The following is a 25650-nucleotide window of genomic DNA, read 5'->3' as shown; positions in this document are numbered from 1 at the left end:
TCAATGTTTGGGTTTCCTCTGTATCTGACAGTCATTTTCATGCCTTCTGACCCTTAGTCACTGACATGAAATCTCGTCTTGCCAGGGTCCCAAAACAGAAACATCTCAAGTTTTCTATATATATGTAATTTTTAAAATATAATATACGTTATTAACAATAAGATCTTTGATCTTAAGTTGGCAACAAGCTGTCTAAATGGTTGAGTAGTTAACCCCTTATTCTGTCCATAGTTTTGTTTTGGTTGAGGGAACGTTATGGAGAGGGTGGGAAGGCTGACTTAAAGTTTGAAAAGTTAGACATGTTTAATTTTCATTTAGCAACTGTTCATTAAATGTGCCGAGTGCAAAGTAGCATATTGTCAGTACAAAGGAAAAGATGTGGTCTCACTAGATTGGAAAAAGGGCAGAAAACGAAACAATTCTGCAAGTACTCAATCTGAGGTAAAGTGAGTTTTGATTTGATGGTGCTAAGGGAGTGTGTTGCTAAAGGGTAAGATGGGTTTGTTTAGTGAATTGTCCCCTCTCACGCTGACGTTTACGCATTTTTGTGTGTTTGTTTAATAGCAAAAGGAAGTTGGCAGAGTCTCACAATCTTTTGGTCTACAAACTACATCTGCAGACAGAAGTGATCATTACCCAGGTAATTTGTCCTATGTTGTTTTTTTAAAATTTTTAAATTTTTTAAATTAATTTTTCTTTGAGACAGGGCCTCGCTCTGTCACCCAGGCTGGAGTGCAGTGGTGTGATCTTGGCTCACTGCAACCTCTGCCTCCCGGGTTCGAGTGATTCTCATGCCCTTGCCAGGATTACTGGTGTGTGCCACCATGTCTGGGTAATTTTAGTATATTTAGTAGAGATGGGGTTTTGCTTTGTTGTCCAGGCTGGTCTTGAACTCCTGAGCTCAAGCCACCCACCCTCCTTGGCCTCCCAAAGTGCTGGGATTACAAGTGTGAGCCACCATGCCTGAGCTTTTTTTTTTTTTTTTTTTAAATAATTTAAAAATTCTTTTTGGGGGACTTTCCAGCAAAAACCAGATCAGTAGTCTTTGATCAGTAGTAAAAGAGGGAATGTTTTCTGTTTTGTGCGCAGTGGTTTGCTGTGTGCACCAGGGTTTCACTTGAAGACAGCCTGGTCCTCTCTCAGTGGAGCTGCGAACTTGGGGCTAACTGGGCAACCTTGCAGGGTCTTCAGGTCCTTGGTTTCCATGATATGGGAGCTAATACAATAGGCCAGTCTACACAATTCCTGTGGAAAATTAAACAGTCAATCCTGATTAGGCTTTCTATTTTAAAGATAGGCATAAATGTGAACTAATTGAAAAATAATTTAGAAAATGTCTGTTTTTCCAGAATTCCTCACAGGTCTATTAATAAGGTTATAGTTTTTGCTTTGTTCCATGTTCTTATTCCTATTCTTTCCTTTAGCTGCAGACCCAGATGACCCAGTTTTTGAGATGCTGTATGAGAGAAATCCGGCGCACAGCCACTTTGAGAGGCGGCTCAATGTCAGCACAAGGCCCTTGAACATCATATACAATCCGCAGGCCATTAAAAAAGTAGCAGACTTTTTCTACAAGGGAAAGGTTCATACCTCAGGTTAACTTTTTTGTTTGTTTGATCTTATGTTCCTTTTGAAAAACATCTTTATTGTTATTTCTGGTGTTCTGGACAAGGGTTATTCAGATGCTCTGATAGTGACAAAAAAGGCTTGCAGAGTAAGTCAATAGGGTTGCCCTGTCCTGTTACTAAATCAGGGTAGATGTTTGTGGACAGTCTTTTCCAAGAGAAATCTATATCCTTAAATATTTTCTCTTTGTTTGCCTCCATTTAGCATGTATTTTTTCATACTGTTCATTTCTGTTTTTTTTCCCATTTTTATTTCATATTGTCATTCTGAATAATGGCACCAAAGAATAGCAGCTGTACTTTTTGAAAGCCACTACCTTTGAATCGGTACCTATCTTAAAATATTACCAAGAGTAATTGAAAGCCAATAAAATAGTATGGGGTGGGGGAGTTCATCATCTTTTTTAGGTTTCTCAATTGCAAAACATTCTTATAAAAATAGATGAAAGTACTACAGGCATAAAGTAGTTTCATGATATTGATTTAACCACGGCTGTATGTTCAGCCAGAATTGTAACTGGAAATCTGCATCTTGGAACTGAAAAGCGATGATCTCCATACTTTTTATTTCACTAGGACAGTGGTTTCCTTGGCTACCCAGGATATTTTAGACCAGTGAACTGAGGAGGAATGTTCAATAATTTCCTTGATGACAGGATCAGTGGTCTCTTTGACCTCCTTTGTGCAGCATTAAATACTGCAAAGTTGTAAATGTAATCACTGATTTATTTATGCCTCCCTTTGTTCCCCAAGAAGATTTGAAACAGTAGGTGCAGAAAAAATACTTCTATGGACAGGGAGATTTATAAAACAATAGTATTTTCCTAAGTGTCCCTTCCCCCTTTATTACAATGAATCTGTTTTAGTTTTTGGACTAGTTTTTTAGTCTCTTCATATAAACAGTAGCCATAAATGCCGTGACTTCATTGCTCTGTCACTGATAGAATATAGAAGGTGGCCAGGCACAGTGGTTCATACCTGTAATCCTAGAACTTTGAGAGTCGAGGCTGGGGGATTGCTTGAGCCCAGGAGTTTGAGACTAGCCTGGGCAACATAGTGAGACCTCATCTCTACTAAAAATAAAAATAAAATAAAATTAATCAGGCATGGTGGTATGTGCCTGTAGCCCCAGCTACTCGGGAGGCTGAGGCAGAAGGATTGCTTGAGGCTGGGAGTTCGAGGCTGCAGTGAGCTATGATTACACCACTGCACTCCAGCCTGGGCAACACAGCAAGACCCTGTCTTAAAAAGAAAGAATATAGAAAGGCTGGGTGTGGTGATTCACACCTGTAATCTCAGCACTTTGGGAGGCTGAGGCAGGTGGATCACTGGAGGTCAGGAGTTCAAGACCAGCCTAGTCAACATGGTGAAACCCTATCTCTACTAAAAATACAAAAATTAGCTGGGTGTGGTGGTGTGCACCTGTAATCCCAGCTACTCGGGAAGCAGGAGACTCGCTTGAACCTGGGAGGCGGAGGCTGCAGTGAGCCAAGATCATGCCACTGCACTCCAGCCTAGGAGACAGAGCGGGAGTTTGTCTTAAAAAAGAAGAAGAAGAAAAAAAAATAATATAGAAGGCATTTCCTTTGAAATTCCATTTTCTCTTTCAGTGCTTTTTAAGAATTTTGAAATATAGTAGTTTGGAATCTTTCAGAAAATGGCTTAAGAAATTCTAGTAACTTAGGTACACTTCTCTCACTTGCCTCCTCTCCCCCATGGCTGTCCATCCACTTACGCTTTTTTGTCTCATTCCTGTTACCCTGTATTATGCCAGGTCATACTGGAGTAAGAAACTGTTGTTGCTGATTTGTTTTTTTCCTTGAGACAGGGTCTTGCTCTGTCACCCCAGGCTAGAGTGCAGTGGCGTGATCACGGCTCACTGCAGCCTCAGTCTCCTGGGCTCAGGCATCCTCCTGCCTTGGCCTCCCAAAGTGCTGGGATTACGAGTGTGAGCCACCATGCCCAGCCTGATTTTTTTTTTTTTTAAGCTTTGATGGAAATTCTTGGTGAGAATTGATGTAGCACTTTTGTTCACCCAGCCGTGTGAAAATTCTGACTCTGCCGTGTATTTCCAACCTTGCAGGTTTTGGTTATCAGTCTGAACTTGAGCTGAGAGTGGCTGAAGCTGCCCGAAGACAATATAACAAGCTGAAGATGCAGACCAAGGCAGAAATCCGGCAAACTCTTGATCGTTTGCTAGTGGGTGATTTCATTGTAAGTGGGCATCCATAAACACTCTTTGGGGATTGAGGAAGGGGCAGGAATTCTTTCCATCAAGTCACTACCTACTGTAGAGAGGCTTACTTATATCAATTATGCTGACTGAGTAAACTGAAAATATTAAATCCTTATCAGCTAGCATAGAATAAAATCTTGTGTCTTTTATAGTCAGGGTTTAGCTAATAAAATGAATGACTGTGACTAGATTCTGTGTCTCCTTGGACCAGGATGAGGTTACTTTCAAGACTCATCTTTGTGCTGGGTGCTATGGCTCACACCTGTAATCCCAGCACTTTGGGAGGCTGAGGTGGGCAGATCACTTGAGGTCAGGAGTTCGAGACCAGCCTGGCCAACATGGTGAAACCCCATCTCTACTAAAAATACAAGAATTAGCTGGGCCTGGTGGTGAGTCCCTGTAATCCCAGCTACTCAGGAGGCAGAGGCAGGAGAATCACTTGAACCTGGGAGGCGGAGGTTGCAGTGAGTCGAGATTGTACCACTGCACTCCAGCCTGGGCAACAGAGTGAGACTGTCTCAAAAAGAAGGAAAAAAAAAAAAGACTCGTGTTTGTTCCGTTTTCCAGACCTGATACTTTGTGCATGTTTCATGTGAGAGTTTCTCTTTTATGCTTACTGTTACCAGAAGAGACAACTGGAATGATGCCCCAGCTTCTATTCTAGGGTGTGATGATAGGTACTTTGTGATGCCAAATGACCAGCTGTCATGAGGATGCCATAGACAGGGAGGGCCAAGAGACATCTTCACAGTCCAGTAGGTAGGCTGGGCAAGGTGGCCCATGCCTATAATCCTGGCACTTTGGGAGGTGGAGGTGGGAGGATCATTTGAGCTCAGGAGTTCGAGACCAGCCTGGGCAACATAGTGAGACCTTGTCTCTACAAAAAATAAAAAAATTAGCTGGGCCTGGTAGCACATACCTGTAGTCCCAGCTGTTCAGGAGGCTGAGGCGGGAGGATTGCTTGAGCCCAGGAATTGGAGGGTGCAGTGAGCTATGATCTGCCCTCTAGCCTGGGTGACAGAGTGAGACCTTGTCTCAAGAAATCAAAATAGTCCAGTAAAGCAGTTTCTCAGGTGACATGGAGGTGCACTGCTACGATACAGCAGCAGGTGGCACAGTGAGAAAAAGTGTGGCTTCTTTTGGACAGTGCAGAGTAAGTTATAGGTGTCAGAGAAGCAGAAATGATCCAAGTAAAATGGGGTGTGTAGTATGGGATGGAGAATTAGTCCTGTTTTTTGTTTTGGGGTGTGTGTGTGTGTGTGTGTGTGTGTGTGTGTGTGTGTGTGTGTGTTTCTACATAAAGTATGACAATTAGTATTCTTGTAAACAAAAGAGGTTTCTTTTTGGTAATGTAAATTAGCTTTTGCCACATACATACAGTTGAGGCTGATTTTGGTTGGAGGGAAGAACAATGAACAAATCATGAATTGGTGTGTTATTTATATTTCAAATGTCAAAGCTTATGTTTCTCACTAAGATATTTTGGTATGGAAGTTCATGGTTACCAATGCCCCTGAATAAGTAAAAATGTTTAGAATTCTATGTTTATTTGAATTCTATAATTTCTATAATCCTTTAAAGTATTAAACCCTGTAAATTAGAAACAAAATCTTTCTTAAGTACAGACTCTCCCCTATTTAGTTATTTGCTATTTTTTTTCTCCCCTGTTCAGATACTTGCTTGTGGTAATTTCTCAGATCCTCAAGCATTTATATCTACTTTTGTCTTAGACTTTTTGCTGTAATGCATTAGATCACTGAGTCACTCCATAATCCTAGCTGCAGCTTCCAGAAATGCTTGAGCACCATGGATAAAGCTGTTGGGTTTCGGCAGTTATGGTTAATGACTGTTTTATTTGTACAGGAGGAGAGTAAACGATGGACCGTGCGACTGGATATTTCTGCCCCTCAGGTGATATTTCCCGATGATTTCAAATTCAAGAATCCTGTGTTAGTTGTCGTGGATCTAGGAAGAATGCTTTTGACGAACACCCAAGGTATAGTGTGAGTGGGAAATAATGAAAACCTGCCTTGGTAGATGGATGATCTATCTATGATTATCTAAGTAAAGCTTAATAAAATGTTTATGTAACATTTTTAAACTTCAAGCTTCATCTGTAACTTTTTAAATAATGAAATAATGAAAACATATCTTGGTAGATCGACCTATCTGATTATCTAAGTAAAGCTTAATAAAATGTTTACATAACATTTTAAGACCTGAGGGTTCACTTGTTACTTATAAAATAATAGCTTTATTGAGATAATTCTAAGTTTTAAATGTATAGTGCGGTTGTTTTTGGTATGTGGATAGAATTGTGCAGTTCTCACTGCTATTTAATATCGGGAGGACTTTTGCATCTTCCCCGACTGAAACTCTGTGTGTACCCATTAAACACCAATTCACCTTCTCGCTCCCCATCCCCTGGCAACCACTAATCTTTCTGTCTCTGGATTTGTCTGTTCTGAACATTTCATATGATGGAATAATGCCATGTGTGGCCTTTTATGTCTGGCTTTTTCATTTAGCATGACATTTTCCAGGTTCTTCTGTGTTGTAATATATACCGATACTTCCTTCCTTCGTATAGCCGAATAATAGTCCATTGTGTGGCTGTCCGCGTTTTGTTTATCCTTTCATTTGTTCATGGCCATTTGAGTTGCTTGCACTCTTTCGCTATTAGGCATATTGCTGCTGTGAGCATTCATGTACAGGTTTTTGTATAAACATATATTTTCTTTTTCTTTTAAATTTTTTTTCTTTTTTATAGACCCCCATTTCTGCAATGTAGACATATATTTTTAATTCTTTATATACCTAGAAGTGGAGTTGCTGAGCCATGCGGTAACTCTATGTTTTAATATTTTGAGGAAGTACCAAATTGTTTTTGTTTGTTTTTTTGAGATGGAGTCTCACTCTGTCGCCCAGGCTGGAATGTGGTGGCGCCATCTCAGGTCACTGCAACCTCTGCCTCCCAGGTTCAAGCAATTCTCCTGCCTCAGCCTCCTGAGTAGCTGGAATTACAGGTGCCCACCACTATGCCCAGCTAATTTTTGTATCTTTAGTAGGGATGGGGTTTCTCCACGTTGGCCAGTCTGGTCTCAACTCCTGACCTCAGGTGATCCGCCCACCTTGGCCTCCCAAAGTGCTGGGATTATAGGCGTGAGCCACCGCACCTGGCCAATTTTTTGTACTTTTAGTAGAGACAGGGTTTCGCCATGTTGGCCAGGCTGGTTTTGAACTCCTGACCTCAAAGCAATCTACCCGTCTTGGCGACCCAAAGTGCTGGGATTACAGGTGTGAGCCACCACGCCCGGCCAATTTTTGTATTTTTAGTAGAGATGGGGTTTCGCCATGTTGGCCAGGCAGGTCTCGAACTCCTAACCTCAAGCAATCTGCCTGTCTTAGTCTCCCAAAGTGCTGGGATTGCAGGTGTGAGCCACGATGCCCAGCCCCAGTGGTGTATTTTTATAGTTGTCTTGGCACTGCTCAGCTGGAGAAAGAGGGGCTGATTGTGGACTCTGGGGCCACACAATTGCATATTGATCAGTTTCCGCTCACCAAGCACTACCTCGGCACTAGGAAGACTGTTGACCAAGAAAGATGAGACCTCTCTTCTCTCAGAACATTCCAGTGGATGCTGGGCCGTGGTGGCTCACGCCTGTAATCCCCAGCACTTTGGGAGGCTGAGGTGGGTGGATTACATGAGGTCAGGAGTTTGAGGCCAGCCTGGCCAACATGGTGAAACCCTGTCTCTACTAAAAATACAAAAAATTGGCCAGGTGCGGTGGCTCACGCCTGTAATCCCAGCACTTAGGGAGGCTGAGGTGGGTGGATCACCTGAGGTCAGGAGTTCGAGACCAGTCTGGCCAACATGGTGAAACCCTGTGTCTACTAAAAGTACAAAAATTAGCCAGTCATGGTGGCAGGCACATGTAATCCCAGCTGTCCGGGAGGCTGAGGCAGGAGAATCTCTTGAACCTGGGAGGTGGAGGTTGTAGTGAGCCAAGATCATGCCACTGCACTCCAGCCTGGGTGACAGAATGAGACTCCATCTCAAAAATAAATAAAAATAAATAAATAAAAATGTAAAAAAGACAAAAAATTAGCTGGGCATGGTGGTGCACGCCTGTAATCCCAGCTGCTTGGGAGGCCGAGACAGTAGAATTGCTTAAACCTGAGAGGCAGAGGTTGCAGTGAACTGAGATCGTGCCATTGCACTCCAGCCTGGGTGACAGAGTGAGACTTCACCTGAAATAAAAGAACATTCCAGTGGGGGAAACAAATGAACACACAGAAAAAGGAAAAGAAATAAAAGACTAGAGAGGGACGCAAGAAAGGGTTGGTGAAAGCAGCTCACGCCCATGGCAAGGCAGGGGAGAAGTGGGGAGGCAGCATTGGGTCAGCAGGTGGCGCTCATGTCAGGGGGCCTCCAGCTTTTTTCGTGTCCATACTTTTTTATATTTGTGTTTTGATTTCCAAATTTATAGGTAAATTCACACTTAGAAAATGGTAAACAAAGATATTATGCTTAAGAGTTTTCCTCAGTTTTCTTAAACAAACTGGGGTTGGTTGATTCTCTCCCTTTCATAATTATTACATTAAGGGAAAGAGGAGGGAAATAGCAGACATATATTTGAATCTTCTTTTTTTTATCTTCAGATAACTCCAGGAGGAAAAGTAGGGATGGGTCAGCATCTGAAGAGACCCAGTTTAGTGATGATGAATATAAGACTCCCCTGGCCACACCTCCTAACACCCCACCTCCCGAGTCAAGCAGCAGCAACGGAGAGAAAACACCTCCCTTTTCTGGAGTTGAGTTCAGTGAAGAACAGCTTCAAGCACATTTAATGAGCACAAAGATGTATGAGAGGTACTCGCTGTCATTTATGGACCTCCAGATCATGGTTGGACGAGTGAAAGACAATTGGAAGCATGTCCAGGATATTGACGTGGGACCAACACATGTGGTAGAGAAGTTCAACGTTCACCTACAGTTAGAGCGTCGATTGATTTATACTTCAGATCCCAAATATCCAGGAGCCGTGCTCTCAGGCAACTTACCAGACTTAAAAATCCACATTAATGAAGATAAAATATCTGCACTAAAGAATTGCTTTGCTCTCCTCACCACCCCAGAAATGAAAACTTCTGACACTCAGATTAAAGAAAAGATTTTTCCCCAGGAGGAGCAGCGGGGAAGTTTGCAAGACTCCGTAATGAATTTAACCCAGAGCATTGTGATGTTGGAGCAGCATACCCGCGAGGTTCTGGTGGAGTCGCAGCTCCTCCTGGCGGAATTTAAAGTGAACTGTATGCAGCTTGGTGTTGAGAGCAATGGCCGGTACATTTCTGTGCTCAAGGTGTTTGGAACCAATGCTCACTTTGTGAAGAGGCCTTATGATGCTGAAGTCTCCCTAACTGTTCATGGTTTGCTCCTGGTGGATACCATGCAGACATATGGTGCTGATTTTGACCTTTTGATGGCTTCACATAAGAACTTGAGCTTTGATATTCCAACGGGAAGCCTTCGGGATAGCAGGGCCCAGTCTCCTGTCTCTGGACCGAATGTGGCCCACTTAACTGATGGAGCTACACTGAACGACCGATCAGCTACTAGTGTTTCACTTGACAAAATTCTTACCAAAGAGCAAGAGTCCCTTATTAAGTTGGAATATCAGTTTGTGAGTTCAGAGTGCCCATCGATGAATTTAGACAGTACTCTTCAGGTGATTTCCCTACAGGTGAATAATTTAGACATTATCCTCAATCCAGAGACGATTGTGGAGCTAATTGGTTTTCTTCAAAAATCCTTTCCCAAGGAAAAAGATGATTTAAGTCCTCAACCTTTAATGACTGATTTTGAAAGAAGCTTCAGAGAACAAGGAACTTACCAGTCTACATATGAACAAAACACTGAGGTTGCAGTGGAAATCCATAGGCTGAACTTACTGCTTCTTCGGACAGTGGACATGGCAAATGGAGAGAAATATGGCAGAAAAATTGCAACTGCAAGTATAGGTGGCACCAAAGTTAATGTCTCAATGGGTAGCACGTTTGACATGAATGGTTCTCTCGGCTGTTTACAGCTTATGGATTTGACACAAGATAACGTTAAAAACCAGTATGTTGTCAGCATTGGGAATTCTGTAGGCTATGAAAATATCATCAGTGATATTGGCTACTTTGAATCTGTGTTTGTCAGAATGGAAGATGCAGCCCTCACTGAAGCTTTGAGTTTCACGTTTGTTGAGAGATCTAAACAGGAGTGTTTTCTCAACCTGAAGATGGCTTCTTTACATTATAACCACTCTGCTAAGTTTTTGAAGGAGTTGACGTTATCCATGGATGAACTGGAAGAAAATTTTCGAAGTATGCTGAAAAGCGCAGCCACCAAAGTCACCACAGTACTAGCTACCAAGACTGCCGAGTATAGCGAGATGGTATCGCTCTTTGAAACTCCAAGGAAGACTCGGGAATCCTTTATCTTAGAAGAAAATGAAATATATGGGTTTGACCTAGCTTCGTCTCATTTGGACACTGTAAAGCTAATCTTGAACATAAACATTGAATCACCAGTTGTTTCTATCCCTCGGAAGCCGGGGAGTCCTGAGTTGTTGGTGGGACACTTGGGACAGATATTCATCCAGAATTTTGTGGCGGGAGATGATGAATCCAGAAGTGACCGTCTGCAGGTGGAAATCAAGGACATTAAACTGTATTCTTTGAATTGCACCCAGTTGGCAGGTAGAGAAGCTGTTGGGTCTGAAGGAAGCCAGATGTTTTGCCCACCTTCCGGGTCTGGCAGTGCCAACAGTCAGGAGGAAGCTCATTTCACACGACATGATTTCTTTGAATCTTTGCATAGAGGTCAAGGTGAGGAGCATCAGTCTTTTGTTCTATTTTGTTTAATGATTGAAAACGCAGCTCACGGAGTCCTTTGCTTAAAACAGCAACAATAAAATCCTTTTCTTTTAGAATAATCCTCAGTTAATATTTAAGAAATCAAAGAGTTTTAATAGAATGCCTTGTAGTAGGTTGGCATGTTTTCACTCTTTTCCATTTAATGTCATATTTGACGAAACAGGAATTTACTTACTTTTATTTTTATTTTTTTGGTTTTTTGAGACGGAGTTTTGCTCTTGTTGCCCAGGCTGGAGTGCAATGATGCAGTCTCAGCTCACTGCAACCTCTACCTCCCAGGTTCAAGTGATTCTCCTGGCTCAGCCTCCCAAGTAGCTGGGATTACTTACAGGCACCCGCTACCACGCCCGGCTAATTTTTGTATTTTTAGTAGAGACAGGGTTTCACCATGTTGGCCAGGCTGGTCTCGAACTCGTGACCTCAGGTGATCTGCCTGCCTCGGCCTCCCAAAGTGTTGGGATTACAAGTGTGACCAACCGCGCCCAGGCAGGAATTTATTTTTTTGAAGTGTTCCAGCTTGAAACTATGAGTGCTCATTTACAGAGATGCTTCAGTGGATGGATGTTGTTAAAGTACTGTTTAATTTGGTCAAATATATCTGATTTTCTGTTCCCAAGCTGTAGATCCTTCCTAGTTAAATATTTTAGCCCAAGATGCCTCAAGGGGTTGATGTAAATAGTTTGTGGATATTATCTTCTTTAATATTCTGCCATCTTCTTCTATAATGGGTTGGTCCAGGGTTCTAAGAATAAAAGCTTATGTTTGTATTCTGGATCTGATCAGCTAAAACCAAACAGTCCAATCTGTTGGTCTTGGCACGCAGAGATCAGGTAAGCCCTAGAGCACGCCTTTATTTATTGGTGACGAAATTAATGCCTTTGAGAACTTACCCTTCTGTGGTCATCAGATGTTAATTCACTGATTTGTTTTTATACTTATCAAAAGATTGCTTTCTCTGCTTGGATAAAAGTTGTTTACTTAGAACTTGTATTGTCCTAGATTCTGATTTAGTCCTAATAAGAGGGATACATCTGTATCTGAAAGCTAGGTAAGGATGAATAATTTGGTTTGGAAAATGCCAGCTTGGGTGGCTCAGAGAAGCATAATGTAGTCTCTGGACTGGAATAATGTTCACCACATCGTGCTTTGAAGCTACCAAGTGGAGCATGTGATGAAAATATTGTTTCTTTTTTTGTGTAAATGTATCTTGTACCTCAGCTTGCTATGAGTTTTGGCCTCAGGATAGCTGTCAAGGTTTGCTCTCAATCATAGACCCCAGGTGCCAGGCTAACCTGCCCTCCTGGTCTAAGTGTAACTCATGGGCCATATTTTGTATATTCTACGTTTAATCAGCAGTAATGAAGTAAATATTAAGGTTTATGGTCTATCATTTTGTCTCTTTTATGCCAGCTTTTCACATCCTGAACAATACCACCATTCAGTTTAAACTGGAGAAGATCCCTATAGAGAGAGAATCTGAATTGACTTTTTCTCTTAGCCCAGATGACCTGGGAACTTCTAGCATCATGAAGATTGAAGGAAAATTTGTCAATCCAGTTCAGGTAAATTCATGTCAGGGCAGTTGAAGTCATATGTTTATATTAATACTCTATAAATATGATATATATTTATGTATATTACATGTTGGAAGGAATATATATTTTCAAAGATATATCACCCATGCATAATACCATTGTTGAAACCTTGTTCCAATAATTGTGGAATCCTTTTGTCATGGGGAATCCATCTTGTCAGCCTTTTTCATATGGAGGAGGGGTGGGTTATCTAGAGGAAGACGGCAGATTCTTAATTCCATTGACATTTAGAAATGGGGAAATGATTGCTTACAAAGTCAGAGTCTCCTTTCCCAGGAGGATATCATTCTTGTCACACTTAGACATACTTAACGCAGCCTGTGAAACATTGTGATCATCTGAGCTGTGGACAGATCCTTTCAACAGAGAATTAGTCCTGCCCTCTCTGAAATGAAATGGGCCAGGATAGGGATTTCTTTTTTTATGGGCATGCATGTATGTATACACCTTTTCTTTTTTTTCCTTCAAAAGTGTCATTTTCCCTGATTTCACAGGGACGAGAGCAAAGAGCAGTACATTATAAGACAGCAATGACAGGCAGGCTCTTAGGACGGTCTGTGGTCTGTGTCTGGCACAACAGTAGTTGGTCTGTGTCTGGCAGCTGCTCAGGAGTAACCCAGGAGTGCTGTTGATGGAGTGGGCCTGCCTTTTGACATTTGTGGTTCCTCCCAGGGGTCTCTGGGACCCCTGAGACAACTACTCCAAAGCTTTCCCTTCTCAGACTAAGCTTTTGCCCCATCAGTGGTAGCTACCAGGACAAATTTTTCACCTTAAATCTAGCATGTGAAGTAAATTCTATTGGATTATGTTGACTGACTTTTTTTTTTTTTTTTTTTTGAGACGGAGTCTCAGGCTAGAGTGCCAGTGGTGTGAACTTGGCTCATTGCAACCTCTGCCTCCCAGATTCAAGCAGTTCTGCTGCTTCAGCCTCCTGGGTAGCTGTGATTACAGGCATTCGCCACCACACTGGCTAATTTTTGTATTTTTAGTAGAGACGGGGTTTCACCATGTTGGCCAGGCTGGTCTTGAACTCCTTGCTTCAAGTGATCCTCCTGCCTTGGCCCCCGAAAGTGCTGGGATTACAGGTGTGTGCCACCATGCCCGGCCTATGTTGACTTATTCTTATGGTTACCATTGACTTAACTGTTGTTTTGATGAAAATCTTCAAAACGTTATTTTAGATAATTCTTTCATTAAAAATAATTGTTTAAGATAATTATCTGAATTCTTTAATAATTGATTAGTAATTTAATAATTTAATTTTTTAAAAAGTTGATTATGAAAGAATGTAGGCCTATACAAAAGTGGAATAGTCTAATGAGCTTTATGTGCCCATCACGCTGATTCCACTTATGAAGATTTTGCCACATTTGTTTTATCTATTTTTTTTTTTTTTTGGTGAAATATTTTAAGGTAAATCCCAGATGTCATGCCATTATCACCCCTATGTATTTAGAGTGTATTTCCAAAAACTAGGTGCTTCTTCTTACATAACCACAGTGGTATTTCATGCCTTACAAAATTAATGAGCATTCTTTGATACTATCTAGTCGATTTTCAGATTTCAGAAATATTTTGGATCATCTCAAAAATGTCTTTGTTTTGGGTTTGTTGGAATCAGGATACAGACAATTGGAAGCATTGCATTGGGGTGATACATTGTGTAGGTCTCTGTTCATCTAGTTTCCCTCTCTTTTTTGTCCCCCCATGTCGTATTTTGTTGTAGAACTAAGTCAGTTGTCCTGTGGAATGTCCCAATTTCTGGATTTGGCTGTTCGTGTGCTACTTAACTTGTTCTCCCACATATTTCCTGTAAAATCTATAGAACAGGTTTAGTTCTATAGGTTTGACTGGATTCGGGTTTCTTTTTCGGCAGGGGAGTTGGGAGGTAGACTTCAGGTAGGTGGTGCCGTATACTTCATATTACTTTATATCAGGAGGCACATAATCAGGTCTTTTTTCTCTCTTATTGATGTTAAAGTGGATAATTGTATTTAGGTGGCAAGAGCCTTGATTTCTCCATTGCAAAATTCCCTGTCAGTCATTCACATAATGGTTTATTCCACTAATGAACTTCGATGGCACACATTATTTAATTAGGGGTTACAAAATGGTCACTTTTTCTAATTCCATCATTATTTCTGTATCTATTGGTTGGAATTCTTCTGTTAAAAATTGCCCTTCATTAAATAAAAAACTTGCCTGAAAAATTTTTTTTTTTTTTTGAGACAGGGTCTTGCTCTGTGGCCCAGGCTGGAGTGCAGTGGCATGATCTCAGCTCACTGCGTCCTGCACCTCCTGGGCTCAAGCGGTCCTCCCACCTCTGCCTCCCAAGTAGCTGGGACTACAGGCCTGTGCCACCACACTCTGCTAATTTTGTATTTTTTGTAGAGACAAGAGTTTCACCATGTAGCCCAAGATGGTCTTGAACTCCTGGGCTCACACAATCTGCCTGCCTCGGCCTCTCAAAGGGCTGGGATTACAGACGTGAGCCACTGTGCCTGGCTGAAAATATTTTTAATAAGAAATTGTAATTAAAAATGAAGCAAAGGAGAAAGGAAACATAACGAATCATGGATCATCATCATTTTTATCTAAAAAGTACTGCCAGTACTAAACATTGGCTGTTACACTAACTGGTGATGATCAGCCAGTTTTAGAACCATGAACCTTGTTTCTCAATCCTGTGGTGTATCCACGCCAGACTTTTGTCAACACTCTTCAGTTTCTGCATTCATTTTTGTGGGGTCAGAAAAAGTGACTTTGTTGATTCAGGCATAATCCGCAGTACTTATTGAACTCTTATTGTACGTAGATTATTGTGTAGGGTGCTGAGGGAGGGCCTTGTGAACAGAAGTGGGGCAAAAAGAGGTAAGGACAGAAAATAAATGAAAAGAGATAGTCTTTGCTATCAGGTAACTTACAGCCTCATGTAGGAATCATGTAGCAACTGTAGACATTTATGGGCATTACATCTATGTGCATTAAATAATAGAGTAACTGAATTTTTCTCTTTTCAATACAGGTGGTGTTAGCAAAGCATGTATATGAGCAGGTTTTACAAACCCTGGACAATCTCGTGTACAGTGAAGATCTGAATAAGTATCCAGCCAGTGCTACCTCCTCCCCTTGCCCTGATTCTCCTCTGCCTCCCCTCAGTACCTGTGGAGAATCTTCTGTTGAAAGGAAGGAGAATGGATTGTTCAGCCACTCCAGCCTTTCTAACACCTCTCAGAAGTCATTGTCAGTGAAGGAAGTCAAATCATTTACTCAGATTCAAGCCACCTTTTGTATATCAGAGCTTCAGGTTCAGCTAAGTGGAGATCTGACTTTGGGGGCCCAAGGTCTTGTGAGCTTAAAGTTTCAGGACTTTGAGGTGGAATTCAGTAAAGACCATCCCCAGACTTTATCTATTCAGATTGCCCTGCGTTCTCTGCTGATGGAGGACTTATTGGAGAAGAATCCAGATTCTAAATATAAGAACCTGATGGTGTCTCGAGGAGCCCCTAAGCCATCTAGTTTAGCACAAAAAGAATACCTTTCTCAGTCTTGCCCCTCAGTGTCCAATGTGGAATATCCTGATATGCCTCGGTCTCTCCCTTCCCACATGGAAGAAGCTCCTAATGTCTTCCAGTTGTATCAAAGGCCCACCTCTGCATCCCGGAAAAAGCAAAAGGAAGTCCAAGACAAGGACTATCCCTTGACCCCACCTCCTTCTCCAACAGTGGATGAGCCCAAGATACTTGTTGGAAAGAGTAAATTTGATGATTCCTTAGTCCACATCAACATATTCTTGGTAGATAAGAAACATCCAGAATTCTCTTCCAGTTACAATCGAGTTAACCGGAACATTGATGTTGATTTTAATTGCTTGGATGTGCTGATCACACTGCAAACCTGGGTTGTGATATTAGACTTTTTTGGAATCGGCTCCACTGCAGACAACCACGCAATGAGGCTGCCTCCTGAGGGCATTCTACACAACGTGAAGTTGGAGCCACATGCCTCCATGGAGTCTGGACTTCAGGATCCAGTGAACACCAAACTGGATCTCAAGGTATCCTCAGTTCCCTTTGGCTCCCTTAAGCTCTAAAAATGGATTTGGGCTTGTTGATTTAAATACAAGCACTTTACATACTTTGGAAAATATCTCTTGTTGGCAGGGGAGCTATCTAGTCTTCTAGGTGTTTGCTACAAAAGGTAGACGTGAATATTTTGGGAAAGGTTTTACTGTAAATCCCATCTGGAGGCAGGGAAAATAAGTGGTTTAAGAATCTTGCCTTTCCTTTGAGCTCTATAATTCAGTGGAGTTACTTTGCTTCTCTGAACCATAGTTTCCTCATCTTCCATCATCTAAGATGACTAAATGAGGTGATTGTGGAAGGCACCTAGCAAAGTGTGTAATCTGTAATAGCAGCTTTAAAGTGTGGCTTTTGTTTCTGTCTCCCCATTCTCTCAGAACATTATTTGCTTGCATTGAGGGCAACAGCGTAACTGTTAAGAATGGTCTCAAAAGTTGGACTCCCTGAGTTTGAGTCCTGGTACTTTCACTGTACCCATATAGCTATGTGGCCTGGGGCAAACCACTTGGCCTCTTTTGCCCTTAATGTTTTCATGAGTAAACTGAGGATGTTCAGTGGTGCCCCCATCATAGGGTTGTTGTAAGGCCCTCCACACAGTGTGTGGCACACAATAAGGATTTAATGAATGGTAGCCATTATTATTTTTATATTACATGGATTACCATACTTATAACTTGTCCTTGATACTCATACTGTAAGTATTAAGAAAAAAAACCATAAAAAAGACAGCATTTGAGTTTAAGGCTATTCTGCTCTGTGTGATAGACCAGCAGGATGTGAAAGCAGTTAACCTGAATAGCCCATTTGAGGGCACATAGGCCTGCTGTCACTAGCACTCGTCCAGAGCCCTGGAACCCCGGCCGTGGCTGGTAACATTTGTGTGCCTCAAGGATGTTCTTTATCCACATGTCTTAGCATGTGTGGACTTGCACTTCCTGCTGGGGAGAAGTCAGGGAGGAGAATCACATTTTATCCTGTTGCCATTTTCTTATTTCCCATGCTGATAGTAGGCCTCATTCCTCTAGAAATGGAAGACATTTCAGGGTAGAGATGGGAAAGGACCAGCTTACCTTTCTTGTTCCGTGTCTGGTGAATGAATGACTTTCCAGTACTCCGAGGCCTCTGGTACCTTTGGTTTAGCAAGGTGGATGGAACCTGGAGAGGCGTTAGCCATTCCTTTGGGCTTCATGTGTCTGTACCTGGAACTTTATTCTTGCAGTGTCTGTGATGATCTGCGTCAGGAACTCTGGTGTTGAATATGCAGTGCTCCCAGAGGGCTTTGCCTTGATTGATGTGGCTGGTTCTACAAGGGAATAGGACTGGATAAGTGTTCCTCAACAATGCATTTTTTAAAATAAGAATTTTTGACAAACATTTTTATTGTGAAAAAATTCAGATACATCACAGAGAAACAGTATAATGAACCCCCATTTGCCCAGTCCTATAATTCATCACATTTACTTTATGCCTTTTCTTCTTTGCTGAAGTATTTTATTTTATGTATTTATTTATTTATTTATTTTGAGATGGAGTCTCACTCTGTTGCCCAGGCTGGAGTGCAGAGGCATGATCTTGGCTCACTGCAACCTCTGCCTCCTGGGTTCAAGCGATTCTCCTGCCTCAGTCTCCTGAGTAGCTGGGATTACAGGTGCGCGCCACCATGCCCATCTAATTTTGTAGTTTTAGTAGAGATGGAGTTTAATCATGTTGGTCAGGCTGGTCTCAAACTCCTGACCTCAAGTGGTCTGCCTGCCTCAGTCTCCCAAAGTGCTGGGATTACAGGAGTGAGCCACTGCGCGTTGCCTGCTGAAGTATTTTAAAGCAAATTCCAGATATATCATTTCACTCTACATACGTCAGTATTTATTTCTAAAAAAAACAATGGACATAGCACAATGCATTGTCACATCCAACTAACAAGAATTCCCTGGTATTTTCTAACACCAGTCCATAATCAGATTCTCTGATTGTCTCAAAAATACCCTTTTATTGGTGGATTGTAGAGGAATGAATGGTTTAAGAAACTTCTTGTCTTTCTATTCTGTTGGTCTCTATAATTCAGTAGAATACTGTGCTTTTGTAAGCCAAAGTTTTCTCATTTACAAAATAAGGAGAATTAAATAAAACGATGCATGAATTTCTTTCTTCCTTTCCTTTCCTCTCCTCCCTTCCCGTCCCCTCCCCTCCCCTCCCCTCCCCTCCCCTCCCCTCCCTTCCCTTCCTTTCCTTTCCTTCCTTTCCTTTCCTTCCTTTCCTTTCTTTCCTTCTTTTCGAAGGAGTCTTGCTCTGTTGCCCAGGCTGGAGTGCAATGGCATGATCTTGGCTCACTGCAGCCTCTGCCTCCTGGGTTCGAGCTATTCTCCTGCCTCAGTCCCTCGAGTAGCTGGGACTACAGATGTGTGCCACCACACCCTACTAATCTTTGTGTTTTTAGTGGAGATGGGGTTTCACCATGTTGCCCAGGCTGGTCTCAAACTCCTGGCCTCAAGTGATCGGCCTGCCTTGGCCTCCCAAAGTGCTGGGATTACAGGCATGAGCCACTGTGCCCAGCCTGATGCATGAATATTTTTGAATCAGGATCCAGGTCAGGTTCCATGTTACATTTGCTGTCATGTCTTTTAAATCTCTTTTAATTATAGTGTATCTGCCCCCCTCCAACCCCACCGCCTATTGACTTGTTACAGAAACTGGATTAGTGCCTTGTAGAGTGTCCCACATTTTAGGTTTGTCTGTTTTCTTGTTTGACTGTTTGACTTCTTTTATCCTCTATTTTAACAAGTGGATGTTAGCTCTAGAGACCCCATCAGATTCAGTTCAGCTTGGTAAGAACATGCCAGAGGGGCTGCTGAGTGCTTCCTGTTGCATTGAGGCAGGAGGCATACAGCGTCTGATCATCATCTGTTAGTGACACTAAGATTTGTGGGAAGAGCTGGTTCAAGTGGTGGTGGTGGTTGGATTCCTCCAAACAAAGCATTTTTAGACCCAGTGTACATGTTCTTTTGGTAAAATTAAATGACTAGAGGTTTTCATTATTTTTATTTTATTTTTTTGAGACAGAGTCTTGCCCTATCGCCCAGGCTGTAGTGCAGTGGTGCGATCTTGGCCCACTGCAACCTCTACCTCCTGGGTTCAAGCCATTCTTGTGCTTCTGCCTTCCAAATAGCTGGAATTACAGACACCTGCCACCATGCCCAGCTAGTTTTTCTATTTTTAGTAGAGACGGGGTTTCATCATGTTGGTCAGGCTGGTCTTGAACTCCTGACCTCAAGTGATCCTCCTGCCTCTGCCTCCCAAAGTGCTGGGATTACAGGTGTGAGCCACTGCATCCAGCGGACTAGAGGTTTTTAATTCCCCCATGATGATCTTGCCTTGAGATTCCTTCTGTGTCTGTGTCAGTGTCAGAAATCATACCGCAAGGGAACTGGAGTTCCCCCCACAAAGTCATTGCTCCAACTATAATAACCCATTGCTTTTTCTCTGTCTTCTTCTGTAAATGATTTTCCTTCTTCCTTTCCTTCTATTACATTCCTTTTTTCTTTTCCCATCTTTTTATCCTCCTGATTATTCATGCACCAGACATTTCCTGAGTACCTACTTTGTGGCAGGCACTGAAGACAAAGGGGTGAAGGCATGGTCCCTGCTGTTAGGGAGTGGTGGATGTGAATTGAAGATTAAATCTGCTCTCAGTCTTTTCCTCACTCCTTCCTTCTCTTCCATCAATGTTTTGTCCCCTGTGATGTTACTCAAAGCAAAAAAGGTTGTTGGGAACTGACTCAACAAATCCTAGACATATAAGATCTTTTTAATAGTTACAATTACAATATTGCATTATGAAATTTATTTGTTACAAAGAATGCTACTTCCAAGACCGGGGATTTTTTCTTCTATTTGTAGTTGTCCCTAGGAAAGAAAATCTTTGATTATGGCTTCTAGGTGAAGTCTCAGTTGGTTAATGGTGGGCTTCTATTAAATATTTGTTCAGAGGCAGTAAATGGGATTCTAAATCATATTTATCATTTTGTTTTGAAAAATTTATCAAAATGAGATTTAATGGATCTGTTTGAGTTACTATAGAATTGTATAATATTAATGATGAATGCCAAAATGAGAAAAATTGTTTTTATAATGTAAAGCATCTCATGAACAGAAAATAGACAAGGCAAGCATAGAGAAGGCACCACAGAAACTGAAATTTAGACTGTCCAGTCTCCGCCCTGTCCTCAGGTCGTGGTTTCTCTGGCTTAAGAAAGCTGAAGTGAAATTGGCATTGTTAAAAGCATTACCTTCAAGTTTCCCAAGCCTTTTTGCATTTTCCTTGATTGGTCTGCCGTTTTCCTGAAAGATACCTTTTCTCCCCAGTAATATTGGCCTTGCTTTATCTTGTCTGTTCCTAGGTTCATTCACTTTCTCTAGTGCTGAATAAGACCACCAGTGAGCTTGCCAAAGCAAATGTGTCCAAATTAGTAGCACACCTGGAAATGATTGGTAAGTGGTGGGGGGTGGAGGGAAGCAAACTTGCAAAATCTGGTCAGCATTTGAACATTGTGATCACAAATTGATTGTCCTCACGTGCTGAGTAAGGTGTGGCAGTGGCTTGATTGTGGTTATTAGTCTGGCCAGGATTCATGGTGGTGGTTCCCAAATGCTGGCTTATGGATCAGAATCATCTGGATAGCTTGTTAAAAGTGCAGGTGTTGGCACAGCCTCTTCCCTCCTCCTGTCTCTCATCTCCTTCCCAAGAATCTGATTAAGTTGAGATGGAGCCCTGGTGTCTATCTGTGTTTTCAACAGACTCTATCTAGGGTGCCCATATAACTTTTTTTTTGTTCAAATTGGGATATTTTTGAGAGTTAAAGGGGACATCATTAATATAATTACCCCTAGAAAACGGGCATACAACAGGGCTGTCTCTGGGAAACCAGAGGATATGACTGCATCTAGAGTCATAAATTGGGGGAGCTACCAGTAGAGGCCATGGTGTTATGCAGGAGGACATTGTAGCAAAGCTGGCATTCTTTATTCTGTGTTTTTGAGACAGGGTCTCGCTTGGTTGCCCAGGCTGGAGTGCAGTGGTGCAGTCTTGGCTCACTGCAGCCTCTGCCTCCTGGATTCAAGCGATTCTTGTGCCTCAGCCTTCCAGATAGCTGGAATTACAGGTGCATGCCACCATGCCCAGCTAATTTTTGTATTTTTGGTAGAGATGGTGTTTCACCGTGTTGGCCAGGCTGGTCTCGAACTCCTGACCTCAAGTCATCCTCCTGCCTCTGCCTCCCAAAGTGCTGGGATTACAGGTGTGAGCCACAGCACCTGGCCAGCATTCTCTCTAATGGGACTTTGTAAGTTAAAATTCTTAGTTGAATACAAGTGATCAGCTACATCAGGTTCTAAATAGTAGGATTTTAAAAAAATAATATTTTAACTTATTTTTTTAAACTATAGAGACAGGGTTTCGTCATGTTGGCCAGACTGGTTTCAAACTCCTGGACTCAAACCATCCATCCACTTTGGCCTCCCAAAGTGCTGGGATTACAGGCGTGAGCCACCGTACCCAGCCTTTAGTAGAGATTTATGAAGTGTGAAGTAAAACATTTTTCCTTCCCTAATTATCGAAGATTACAAAGCTCATGTTGATGCTGTAGTAAAAACAAGAATATCTTTTGGGGAAGGAATGAACTGAGGCTGAGGTTTCATGCCTTGTGCAATTATTTTAGAAAAGCTTCTTAGAGGAGATTGGCTTTTTTTTTTTTTTTTTCTTCTTACAGCGTATTCCTGTTAATGGCCTTTAAGATTGGTAAAAGCTTGGTTATTTTTGTTAGAAGACATTAGGTATCTAAAATAAGTATGTGGCTGGGCACGGTGGCTCACGCCTGTAATCCTAGCACTTTGGGAGGCTGAGGTCAGGAGTTTGAGACAAGCCTGGGCAACATAGTGAGACCTCATCTCTACAAAAATAGTAAAAATTAACCAGTTGTGATGGCCAGTGCCTGTAGTCCCAGCGACTCAGGAGGCTGAGGTGGTTGGATTGCTTGAGCCTGGAAGGTCAAGGCTGCAGTGAGCCATGATTGTGCCACTGCACTGTAGCCTGGGTGACAGAGTGAGACCCTGTCTCAAAAAATTAAAAAAAAAATTGTGTTTTCAATTCACTGGGAGCTGAACTAGCATGCCAAATATACCTTAGTAATTGTTTTATAACGATAATTATGGTAATAAATTTTGTTTTACAGAGGCAACAGTTCAGAATATTCCTTTTTAGTATCCATACAGTGTTAATAATGACTCATTATAGATTCACATTCTAGTCGTACATGTTTCAGTCACGTCTTCTTTCTTCTTTCCGCCTTCCAGAAACTTCACTCATATATCAGAGTAGTTTCAAATCTGTGTCTCCAGTGCCTATCTACCTCATTAATTTTGGTCTTTCATTAAATCATACTAAAACATGCTTAATGTTGCTTGAATACCTAACATGTTTCTGACACGTCCTCCTTTATTCTTTTATCCAGAGTATAATTAATAGACCTAATGATGTTTAATTCTAGTTAGTGGTCTCATCTCAGAAAGCATCAAGTTTCTGTCTGTATTTATAAAGGTTTTATCCTTTACATGTGTAATGTTGCCGGGCGCAGTGGCTCACACCTGTAATCCTAGCATTTTGGGAGGCCAAGGTGGGCAGATCACGAGGTCAGGAGATCGAGACCATCCTGGCTAACACGGTGAAACCCCGTCTCTACTAAAAATACAGAAAATTAGTCAGGCATGGTGGTGGGCGCCTGTAGTGCCAGCTACTCGGTGGGGCTGAGGCAGGAGAATGGCGTGAACCCGGGAGGCAGAACTTGCAGTGACCCCAGATCGCGCCACTGTACTCCAGCCTGGGCGACAGAGCTAGACTCTGTCTCAAAAAAAAAATGTAATGTTGCTGTATTATTTCAGTCCCCTTTGGACTTCTGCATTGAGACTTTTTTTTCCCTTTTTTGCATTGAGACTTTGTTTTAAATATTGCATAAAATATTTTTTGGGGTATATTGGAATATGAAAATTTGATTTTGAGGTTTGATTACAAAGTGAAAAGTCTGAGGCATGTGTATACCAGCTTTTGTTCCAGACATATTTAAGTTGTGTGACAAAAAAGGATACATAGTAATGTGTTCTAACTTTATCATCCCTAGAGGGAGACCTGGCCTTACAGGGCAGCATTGGGAGTCTGTCTCTAAGTGACCTCACATCCCATGGAGAGTTCTACAGAGAACGGTTCACTACCAGTGGTGAAGAAGCACTCATCTTCCAGACTTTTAAGTAAAAATGTCAATCTTTTTCTGACTTGATATTTTATCATAATACTTGCTGTTTCAGATTCTTGTTGGCTAGACCATGAAGAAAACTTTAAAAAATTTTTACCTTCTTAGAGGTGAAATTGAGAAGTTATGGTTATGAGGAGTTCTTCCTGACTTTAAATTTCATTAAAATGGATCTGTGTTGAAGTGGGCTACTTAAAGCTTCATAAACGGGGTATGAGTTAGGTGCGGTGGGTCATGCCTGTAATCTAAGCTCTTTGGGAGACCAAGGCAGATGGATTGCTTAAAGCCAGGAGTTCGAGACCGCCCTTGGCAACATAGACACTGTCTCTATAGAAGAAAAAAGCCGTCTGTGTGTGGTGGTATGCAACTGTAGTTCTAGCTACTTGAGAGGCTGAGGTGGGAGGATCCCTTAATCCCAGGAGTTGGAGCCTGCAGTGAGCCATGACTGTGCTACTGCACTCTAGCCTGGGTGACGAAGGGGGGCCTTGTCTCAACACACACACGCACACACACACACCCACCCACCCACCCCAGATAGGGTATGATTGAATACTTCTGATTATTAAAAGCCCTGGGCTCTCTTGCTGGTTTTCCACGAACTTGGTGTATGTCCTGAGACAAGTCATGCAGTCTTTGTGCATCAGTTTTTCTATATATTAAGGGGACTGAATCATTAGAACATTTCTGAGCTTCCATGTAGCTCTAAAAGTTCTGGCATGATTTCAGCCTCAGAAGGTTGTTGAGGATATGAGTTTATTATGCATTTTTGTTTATAAACATGATCTATATTGAATTGTTTCTATGTTAGATTTTAGAAAGGGATCTTCAGGCATGGCTGGTTATTAAAGAATGATTTTCTCAGGGCTGGGCGTGGTGGCTCACGCCTGTAATCCCAGCACTCTGGGAGGCTGAGGGAGGCAGATCACCTGAGGTCAGGAGTTTGAGACCAGCCTGGCCAACATGATGAAACCCCATCTCTACCAAAAATATAAAAATTAGCGGGGTGTGGTGGCGGGTACCTGTAATCCCAGCTAGTCGGGAGGCTGAGGCAGGAGAATAGCTTGAACCTGGGGGACGGAGGTTGCAGTGAGCCGGGATTGCGCCACTGCACTCCAGCCTGGGTGACAAGAGCGAAACTCCATCTCAAAAAAAAAAAAAAAAAAAAAAAAAAGCTTTTCTCAGAAAATAGGGAGTGTAAAATGGTGGTTTTCAACCCATTTCTTTTTCTTTTTTTTAATCTAAGAGGTATTAGAAAATATAGATGTCCAGGTCTGCCTCTACATATTCTGATTTAATTGGTCTAGGGTCATGCTCAGTCTCTTTTTTTTTTTTTTTTTTTGAGACGAGGTCTCACTCTGTCACCCAGACTGGAGTGCAGTAGTGTGATCTCAGCTCATTGCAACCTCTACCTCCCAGGCTCAAGCGATTCTTCCACCTCAGCCTTCTGTGTAGCTGGGACCACAGGCATGCACCATCACACCCGGCTAATTTTTTGTATTTTTGGGAGATAGGGTTTCACCATGTCGCCCAGGCTGGTCTCAAACTCCTGAACTCAGGCAGTCTACCGGCCTCAGCCTCCCAAAGTGTTGGGATTACAGGCGTGAGCCACCGTGCCTGGCCAGTGTGTGTGTGTTTTTTTAAATGCTAATGTTCAACCAAGGTTGAGACAAACTGTTTCAAGAAGATATCTGAGGGCTTTGTCATTTTTAGGGGGTTATATTGTACCCTGCTGAGAATGGGTTTGTTTGTGTTCTATACCTTGGTGTCATGACTCTAAAATAAATCCGATAATTAATGTAAAATTCTCAATTTCCCGCCTAGCCCAAAATAAGTACTCAGCAATGTTGGCTGACTGTGTCCTATTTAATAATATTTTTATGGCACCATGCTCCA

General features: G+C 42.0%; 1 protein-coding gene across 6 annotated transcripts in view; it reads left to right on the top strand.

The window, feature by feature from the left end:
* The window catches only part of VPS13D (vacuolar protein sorting 13 homolog D), a 283963-nt gene that overhangs the window by 36865 nt on the left and 221448 nt on the right, over nucleotides 1-25650 (top strand). For 5 of the 6 annotated variants that reach the window (XM_034955636.3, XM_034955634.3, XM_034955631.3 and 2 more), the window contains exons 15-23: nucleotides 565-640; nucleotides 1425-1595; nucleotides 3709-3839; nucleotides 5725-5857; nucleotides 8524-10737; nucleotides 12196-12347; nucleotides 15406-16437; nucleotides 20857-20947; nucleotides 23629-23755. In XM_034955636.3, coding sequence (XP_034811527.3) covers nucleotides 565-640; nucleotides 1425-1595; nucleotides 3709-3839; nucleotides 5725-5857; nucleotides 8524-10737; nucleotides 12196-12347; nucleotides 15406-16437; nucleotides 20857-20947; nucleotides 23629-23755 — 4127 coding nt within the window. Of the gene's footprint in view, nucleotides 1-564; nucleotides 641-1424; nucleotides 1596-3708; nucleotides 3840-5724; nucleotides 5858-8523; nucleotides 10738-12195; nucleotides 12348-15405; nucleotides 16438-20856; nucleotides 20948-23628; nucleotides 23756-25650 lie in introns of those variants that run through there. The other variant, XM_055098271.2, reaches the window with a different exon arrangement.

This window comes from Pan paniscus, chromosome 1 (genome assembly GCF_029289425.2).
Source record: "Pan paniscus chromosome 1, NHGRI_mPanPan1-v2.0_pri, whole genome shotgun sequence".
Classification (NCBI taxonomy): domain Eukaryota; kingdom Metazoa; phylum Chordata; class Mammalia; order Primates; family Hominidae; genus Pan; species Pan paniscus.
This window is presented reverse-complemented; position numbering and strand designations above follow the sequence as displayed.